Source organism: Sinocyclocheilus anshuiensis, unplaced genomic scaffold, assembly GCF_001515605.1.
Source record: "Sinocyclocheilus anshuiensis isolate Anshui unplaced genomic scaffold, SAMN03320099.WGS_v1.1 scaffold1185, whole genome shotgun sequence".
Lineage (NCBI taxonomy): Eukaryota > Metazoa > Chordata > Actinopteri > Cypriniformes > Cyprinidae > Sinocyclocheilus > Sinocyclocheilus anshuiensis.
The window spans coordinates 174,382-183,805 of NW_015548278.1; the positions used below are offsets into that span (position 1 = coordinate 174,382).

Consider the following 9,424-nt stretch of genomic DNA (forward strand, 5'->3'; position numbering starts at 1 on the left):
GAGACAGTTGTCAGATTTCATTGGTGATTTCATGAAAAATCATGATAAATATGAAATTTAATCGTAAGCTTGACGAACATTTTTGGAGAATTTGATGTTTCCCCATTCAAAGAAATAGAAGCTGCACTTGCTTGCCCGAGAGGCGGTTTAAAGATGGCCACCGAGTGAAATGACTTGGTGAAGACCAAGTTTCCCAGGTCGAGTTGCTGTTGAAGAGGAGTAATCCAATTGGAGAGTAATCCAATATAATGACTGCAATACGCCAAGAGGAATCGGCCTATTGGAGTCACGCATCACTGAATTGGAATGGTACTCCAGGCGCTGGAATTTGAAATTACACGGCGTGCCAGAAACATCAATGAGAAAAATGTGAGGAAAGAAGTGATTTGCATTTTTCAGAAATTACTGCCAGAACACACTGATCGTCTTCCGAATGTGATTGACACAGTGCATCATGAAGAAAGTGAATTCTACCTGCAGTTTAATCATCCAGTTCTCTTTGCGTACACACAGAGCAGCAGTATGGGCGGCAGCCAAAAATTCTGCATATCTATGGGAAAATACTTCTCTCTGCATTTCAGAGAGGCCAACAGAGAAAGCAGGAGGAAGTTGTGGCCGCTAGTAGATGAGGCACGGAAGGTAGGAAAGATTGCCTACTTTGTAGCTGGTTGTGCCTTTGTGGAGAAAAAGGAGATATTTCTATCAGGCTGAATGATCTCAACTTTGACATAAGGTTTTCTGTTTACATGTTTGTTTGTTTTTTTAAATAGATGCAAGTTGTTTCTTTCTTCGCCTCCTTTTGACCAGGACCATATTTTCATGCTATGAGTTGAAAGGTCATGTTTTGTCTGTTTATGCCCAAAGCAGTCACAGTTGATGTGGTGCTATGTTCTCATCACGGTTAGTAGCTGCCTTGTGCAGCTGACACAGAACAGCATACACAGTTTGCGTTCAGTGAATATTCTCCAAAATGGCGCTATGTTGACGCGGAGGAGACGAATTGTTGAATAAGTCGTTATTTTTGTTTTCTTTGCGTACAAGAAAGTATTCTCGTCGCTTCATAAAATTCAGATTGAACCACTGATGGCAGATGGACTATTTTGACGATTTCTTTCATACTTTTCTGGGCCTTGACAGTGTTATTTACTTGGCAGTCAATAGGACAGTCACAAGCCTCCCGGTTTTCATCCAAAATATCTTAAATTGTGTTCTGAAGACGAACGAAGCTTTTACGGGACGACATGGGGGTAAGTGATTAATGACAAAATTTTCATATCCCTTTAAGCTTCTGTTTTGGGAAATTTGTTCAAACGACTTCTATTTTTGATATTTTCTTCAAATGTTGTTATTGTGATGTCTTTATCTATAACTTCACTCAATGCCTGGGGACTAAGGAACACTTTAAAACAGAAAGCCATTTTTTTTATTTGCCAAACAATGTAAAACAGATTTTTGTTTTCTTCAAGAGACACTCGGCATTTCTGAGGATGTGCCTTTTTGGAAATCCCAGTGGGGAAATGACATTTTTTTGTTCTCATGCTTCTCAACGCTCTGCGGGTGTTTGTACACTCAAAAAACGTATTTGCTGGTAAACGTCCTTATACGAGTTGATTCTGTTATGATAGCTCTATATCCTTTATGGACTCTATAGATAATATTCATTGTATTAGTGCTCCTGATAAAGATTTTTGTGATCGTCCCATCACATTAGCTGAGGTTCTTGAATCTATCAATATTTAAGGGTTAATAAATCGCCAGGCATAGACGTCCTTACTTCGGAATTTTACCAAACATTTGCAAGATCTGGCCCCTTTTTTATTAGAAGGTATATATGAAAGCATTAGGGTGGAATCTCTTCCATCTACCCTAACTCAAAAGTTTAATAACTCTCATCCCCAAGTCTAACAAAGACTTGTATCTAATTGATAATTGGCATCCGATTAGTCTTTTAAATTGATTATAAAATCATTGCTACAATCTTTGCAAAACATTTAAAAATGATTTTAGAGGACATGATAGATGAAACACAATCAGGCTTTTTAAAAAACAGACATATCTCAAACAATATTCAGTTGGTTCTTGATCTGTTAGTGAGGGATGACAGATATATGCTTTTTCATGGACCTGTTCATTAAAGCAGTTAAAAATCCTTATGCCCATGGGTACTCTCTCCAAGATTTGAACTGCAGCAGGGAATACGTAAGGGGTGCCCCATTTTGCCATTTTGGCAACTTTGTTTATATGGACTACTCAATTATTAGCCAATAACATTAAGAATAGCACCTTGCAAGTGGTTAGTGTCATGGGAAGGGAGTTCATCATAAGTCAAATGGCTGATGATACTACCCTTTTCCTAAAAAAAATCAGACCAGATTCCCTTAACACTATTAAAACGTTCTCCATTGCTTCTGGGCTTCATCTCAATGTGCTCAATTGTGAATTAATGCCAGTTAAGCAACTCTCTGTTTCCAGTATATTTAATATCTAATATCTAAAGAGAAAATAACTTTGGAATAGTAATTTCCAAAATCCAAAACTTAGGCGCGATTTAAACTTTTTGCCTATTTTGGAGAAAACTACAAAAAAAAAAAAATCAATCAGTGGCTTCAGAGGGACTTGTAACTAAAACAAAGGATTCTCCTCTCCAAAGCAGAAGGCATTTAACATCTAACATGCAGCTCTTTAGACCCTGATAAAGCAATGTGTAAAAAGATTGATCAACTATTATGTAACTTTGCATGGAAAAATAAGACGTTACGTTAAAAAAAATTGTTTTATCCAACAGTTACAGTAATGACGGTCTTGATTTTGCAACGTTAAATAATACTTTTAAAATCAAGTGGTTGAGGAATTACTTGAAAAATCCATCCAGTATTTGTAATATTATACCAGAATGTCTTTTCTCAGTTGGGAGGTTTGAATTTTCTATTGTTATGTAACTATAGTATTGAGAAGTTCCCTGTTGCGCTCTCTAATTTCCACAAACAAGCACTATTAGTATGGTCTATGATTTTCAAACACAATTTTTCTCCAACTAATTACTTCATTTGGAATAATAATATCTGCTGTAATCATAAGTCCCTATTTTTTTGTTTTTGTTTTGCCTTTTTTGTATCAATCAGGTTATCAGGATGGTTAATTGTTTACTTATCAAGAATTTCTCACAATAATTTTCCTGTTACTCCAAAACAGTTTGCCATTGTATTTGGTGCTCTCCCGAATGGTGTCATTTTTTTTTATGGGCTATAATAGTGCTTTGACAAGTTCTGAAATGCCTCTTCCAGACCCGGTTGACACGTACGTAGGTGGAATATTGAAATATTTGCTTTCTTTTTCTTAATGATTGTTTCCATTCCTCGTTTCAGAAAAAAAAAATAAATAAATAAAAAAAAAGGACATCCATTCAAAAGTGCAGATTAAAATCTAATCTTGAACATAACTATCTTTTTGATTAAACCGCACAATGAACACAGGAAAAGGACTATGACGTAAAATATTTTATTTTGTTTTTGTAAATGTTTCTAAATCTGATTCCACAAACTCCAAAACCCACACATTGTATACATCAAAAGAAAAGCTTCATTTTAACATTGGATACTACTATACAGGACAAAGAAAAGACAAATACTGTTAAATGTCTGAATATTGTACAAGGAGCAAAAAAGAAAATCCAAGAAACACATTTTATTACAGCCAGTCATTGAGAAATTATGTACAATTGATTTATCTGAAAATTGAAAAAATACATCATGCCACATATATTACAAGCTCAGGACTGTTTAAGAATACCAACAATTGCAGTCCACATTAGTTGTGCACATGAAAAAACTTCATTTCAATCTGGTCTGCAAAGTGCTACTACCAGGTTTGAATTAGTTCATTATTTAATTGAGTTTGACATCATACCATGATTTTTAATTTTACCAACACCAAAAATAAGTCATCTTTTATTCTTTAATGTAAACAAGAAAGAAGCATACTTTACATTTCATTAAATGTCTACGCATTAAGTTTTCTGAATGTGAAAGGCATTGAACTTCATCTCTGAAATTCAAAATGTGAGTCTATGCTGTGAAGCGTTAAGAGCAGCTCGTGATCGCTATTGGGAACTATCAAATGCATCATGGGTGGCTTCAAATGGGAATTCACAGTGCACACTAATCTGATGAACAGAGTTAAGATGTCACAATCACCTCAGTATGATTGGTGCTCGTTTTGATTGTGAAAATATATAAAAATGGCAAAAAAGCAAAGAAAAAATTCAAGTGGTCAGATCATTTTAGACAATATTGGTTCTACATTCTAAATACAACAAAAATACTCTGAATTAATTTTTTTTGTTTTTTACAGAATCTGTACAATTTTATACACTACATACACACTCAAAATGATATCTTGACATCCTTCTTAAATACTTTTTTTAAATCTTTTTTTTTTTCCATTTCATTTTATTGCAAACAAGCAAAAGGTCACCCAGACAGCTATGATAAAGTTAAGGTAACATTTGGTCGACTATTTAAAAATGTTCATTTATAGACGGCTATTTACACATTGTATAAAGTAATGTGTTCTGACCAATCGGCAGGCTTTTCCAGCAGCTCGACTCTGCTTTTCCATATCTTTAAAAAATAGCTTCAATCAATAAATACAAAAGCCTCTTATCTTACAGAAGTCTCTATAAGTCTCTTATTTTACAGAAATCAAAACAAAGGAAAAAATAAACTGACTCATGGAATCAAGTATTTAAACGGTATCTTTCTGTTTTAGTGCATGCCTCTTTATATCTAAATAAGGCTGTGGCCAGCACTGAACATCATGTTTACCACTTAATCGCCATCTGCCGGAGCGCATCGTCTCATCTCTCATGCAGAAAAAAATACATGTTCATTTACATTGTCTTTGCAATTCAGAGTTACCAGTGTGCAGCCTTTTTTATTTTAGGTGAAGGTGCTCAATCATAAACTATATCAACTCTTCCGCCACTGAACCAAAACAGACCCCTGGAGTCGTTTTAACTTTATGAACAACAGGCTATTATGCCTTTAAAAGCCCCTAAAGCTCTGAGGTCTACATCATGCCCTAACAATGTTTTTTTTTTGTCTGTCATTATATATATATATATATATACATTAGAATAGACGCAATTTCCTGGGCCTAAATAATAATAAAAAAGGAATGCATATGTTGAATTGTTAATTGTTTCACTGATATCTTTCAATTCATCCATTTCCGGCAGTTAACTGCACCACAGTGACAAGGGATTTTATGCTGATCATCCTCCAGATCAAACTTGTAGTCATAACACAACTGGGAAAAAAAAAAGGTGACCAGAATGTTAAATGTCTATGTCTTTGGGCCACATTTTATAGATGTGGGGAACAAATTCCTATAAGACTGGTGGGATAAATTAGTCTTACCTCTTCGCCTCTCTGGATTCTGCGGTTGGAGCTGATGATGATTTTGTGTCCTCTCTCAAAGGTCACAACCTCAGCAATGCAGTTGGGTGCACAGGAGTGGTTGATATACCTGGTGGATAAAAGGAATGGAACGGATTAAGCAAGTGAGGCCAAAGCATGTGAATGCAAATGTTGTTAGCTATGCAAATTTGGTTTTGTGTGATGTTGCATTCTGCTGTGCGTTAAGACAGCAATTCATAGCATAATCCATGTATGCACTGCTTGCTTTCTCAAGAGTTTTCTCTTTCAGGTCAACTACTTTCATGGTGGACAATTTTTTTGTTTCTGAGCAAGTTAAAGCTAGCTATATGGACACTTACAGACATGTAAAGCCTTGGCCAAGGCAGCATGTGTGTTTGTGTACTTGTTTAGAGTATGTTTCTGGCTTTAGCGTCTAAAGCTAACATTGCTGGAATGTTCAAAAAAATTCAAGATAATTTTCCACCTTGCAGGTCCTCCTGAAATAGTCGCATCAATTACATGCTCACTATCGATGCGAAACATGTAGACTCCGCGATTCTGAAAAACAAAACCAAAAATCAATTAACAACACATGGACATAACACGCACTTGTTCAGCATGACTTCTTATTTTTAGATTCAGTTTTATCATAATGCATACCTGTGCCTCGTACATCTTCTCTTTTCGGTTTGCCACTTCATTGCGAATGATGGTACCAATGTATTCGATAACCATGGTGTATTTCTCAATGTCCCTTGCAGCGTACAGCCCTAAACCCTGAATTAAAATAATACAAAAACTCAAATTATTACAAGTTTGTGTCAAGGTGGAAAGAGGATCTGTTCAGAATGGTCTTAGCACTCAGCACACCTGGTTAAAAAAGTCGCCACTGATATATATACACACATATATAGGGGGTGTGTGTGTGTGTGTGTGTGTGTGTGAATGTGTGTGTATATATATATATATATATATATATATATATACACACTGCAGAAACAGTACGAGTAGTTATGTTAGCATGCTATTCCAAACATTGTCTCTTTTTAGCTACTAAATCCCACGAGATCATCATTTTCTCTAAACTTTCAGCCATAATGCTCTTTCTACCTGTATGTGTGAACGAGCCAGGTAGACATTGGACTTCCACTCAGCCTTCATACGACGGTACTGAGAGGATTTGGAATGGAAAAACTGCTTGCTGTAGGGGGTAACACCCATCTCAGCCAGATTCCCAGAGCTCTGCGGGGTCTTAGAGGAACTACTGCTGGTGAGGGTATGAGGCCTGCATCAGAAACATAAGCATATGTGCTTTGTTTAAAACAAACAGGACTGACTCATATTGGGTCATATTCGAAACCATTTTTTAAGTAATTTTTTCAAACATTATAAATTTATTTATTCTGTATGTTTTCGTTAATGATTATTTCAATACCAGCATTGCATTTTTCTGCTGAAGTAGGCCAAACATTCTATTAGAAATACTCCAATAGTATACTAGAGTTATTATGCTCTAACAACAGTTTTTCTGCTACTATACTAAATCTACAGTGCCACAGCAAAACAAATTAATTTATCCAGCAGTTTGATTTCAATGTGATGAGAAAGATTCTCATGAAGTAATACAAAGACAATAAACAGACAACACATGTATGCAAACACTCAACATGTACAATGCAGTCTGATTCACAAACAATGACTCAGGTTCTTTTTAATAAATCAGTTAAAAAAGACTCAAAAATCAGTCAGAGTTAGTGGTTGAATCACTGAATCAACTTGAGCCGTTCTTGACTTCACTGAATTGAACTCCAACTAAAAATAAACCACTTCTCATCACTTAGTCTCTCTCTCTTTTCATATGAAAATGGATTTTTCAATGATTAATTGAGGGCAAAGTTAACTCGCAGCAAACCAAGCTCACAGGCTAAACCAGGACATGAATGGATGTTCACTCACAGACCACAGGGAAAGCAGGAAATCCAATACAAACATGGACGAAAAAAGTTTAAGTTATACAGAATACCTTAACACGAACCTCTTGACATGTGTGCAAGCTTTTGGTTCAGAGCGGGCACATCCAGAAGGATTGATGGCCAAGGGCAGCTGCATCAGAGGGTTACGGCCATAACGGAACGTGTACTTCTCACATGCTTCAACTCCAGGAAGCTAGAAGCAAAGATTAATGTTATAATACCATTACTAAGAAAGGAATGTTTACAAAAAATAAGAGCTTATTTATTAATAATTAAAAATGTCAGGGACAACTGTTTATTTTTTTTCAGCAAATGGAATTTTATGTCATCAATTATCTATCTATCTATCTATCTATCTATCTATCTATCTATACACACACTCGCACAAATCTTCATTAGATTTTATGGACAGTTTTTTGTGCAATGGTATTTATTTTATATGGTTTTAGTAAGGGTTCTAGTAGTCTCAGCCTCAGATGTCACGCCCACGGACTGTTGGCTGAACGTCTGATGCATATGGCACACGAAATTGGAAGTTTCGAAGTCGTCATCGGATTGGTTGAATTGTACAGGATTTCCGGAAGACGTGTGTTTCACGTTCTTTAACGTTCCACCTGGAAACAAATATGCCGTGACGCCAAACCCGCTCATGTTAGAAGCAAGCCGTCGTGTTTACAACTGTGACAATGAGCGCTTATCAGGTTCAACTAAACGCTGGATTTTTAAAAGTATGTGAAATATTTAAAGTTCGCAGCATAGAATCTTTAAAATACGTCCATGAGTTTTACACACCAGTCTGTTATTGTGGGGACATTTCCATGCCCCTAAACATGACGCGGAACAAACTGAAACATGATTGGTTGCTTTACCTGTCAGTCATGTGGCCTCTTGGGCGGTCCTTGGCCATTCAAAGCGGCCATGGATCCCAGACCTTCTGCCGTCAGTCTGAAGTTCTGGCTACACGAGACTAGGGTTCTAGTAACTGCAGTTTATGCTAGAGCAGTTGCGATAAAGAGACTCCTGACCTGTCATACCAACAAAGGGCCTGTTCCATTACCCACACTTGTGGTCTCGGCCACTTTTATAGCACATGCACCAGACAGGAAGTACGGAAGTCTGTCCCAGTTCTGAGAAATGCCATAGCTCAATGACCCTTGAGCACACTAAATACGTTTTATAAAATATAATATACTATAATATACTGCTTTGGTATTATATTTTATAAGACATTTCCCACTGATTTTTATCACTTAATCAGAAGCACCACAATTAATAAATTTTGTCTGTTACTTTAAAATGTCAATTTTAAAGTGTTAAGTATTGAAAATCAAAATGTGTGAATAAAGCTCTGTAAAAACTTTGGGAATTCAAAAGTTCTATGTACAATTGCAGTCTTCATGCACACTTGAAAACGTAATACCAGAGATATGTCATGGAAGACTACTGCGTACTAGGCCAGACCCAAAAGTTGAGATGTAGACATCCATTCAATAATGAGATTTTAAAAGAATGTGGTTCATTTGTGCTTTTAGAAATCGAATTTTCGGTTTCCGCTCAAATTTAAATCTACCACGTCTCTTTCCACACCCACAAAATACATCTTAAAGTGCCCCTATTATGCCATTTCGAATATTGCCTTTCATGCAGTGTGTAATGTAGCTGTATGTGAATGTAAACGAACTGCAAAGTTGTTAAGCTGAAAGTGTACAATAAATACATTTATTGTTTCCCAAAAGAAAGAATAGACTCTGAAAGTAAATTCCTTTTATTTTCACTTCCGAAAGATGAGGCTGCAAAGAATCGGTGGTTAAAATTACCAGCAGTACACCCCAATCTTTTTTTGTGTTCCCGTCATTTTACTGATGACTGCTTCTCTAATCTTGTGAGTTCAACAATCTTGCGATTTAAAAAATGCTCGCTTTGGACCAGCTGGCTTGACTAAATCACAACCTGTATGAATGATAAATAATAGATGTTTATATTTTCTATCAAGCGTTCAAAATACGGAACTATGGCAATGGGCGTATCGTTTCC

The 9,424-nt window shown here is 36.2% G+C and overlaps 1 protein-coding gene across 8 annotated transcripts in view; it reads right to left on the reverse strand.

Moving 5' to 3' along the window:
• Positions 1–5,076: 5,076 nt before the first annotated feature.
• LOC107655805 (histone-lysine N-methyltransferase 2C-like) overlaps positions 5,077–9,424 on the reverse strand; it is a 181,720-nt gene continuing 177,372 nt past the window's right edge. For 7 of the 8 annotated variants that reach the window (XM_016443383.1, XM_016443388.1, XM_016443389.1 and 4 more), the window contains 6 exons: positions 7,441–7,583; positions 6,528–6,702; positions 6,078–6,194; positions 5,902–5,975; positions 5,418–5,526; positions 5,077–5,307 (listed from right to left, as the gene is read on the reverse strand). In XM_016443383.1, the coding sequence (XP_016298869.1) occupies positions 5,215–5,307; positions 5,418–5,526; positions 5,902–5,975; positions 6,078–6,194; positions 6,528–6,702; positions 7,441–7,583 (711 nt within the window). In that variant the 3' untranslated portion in view covers positions 5,077–5,214. The remainder of the gene's footprint in view (positions 5,308–5,417; positions 5,527–5,901; positions 5,976–6,077; positions 6,195–6,527; positions 6,703–7,440; positions 7,584–9,424) is intronic. The other variant, XM_016443386.1, reaches the window with a different exon arrangement.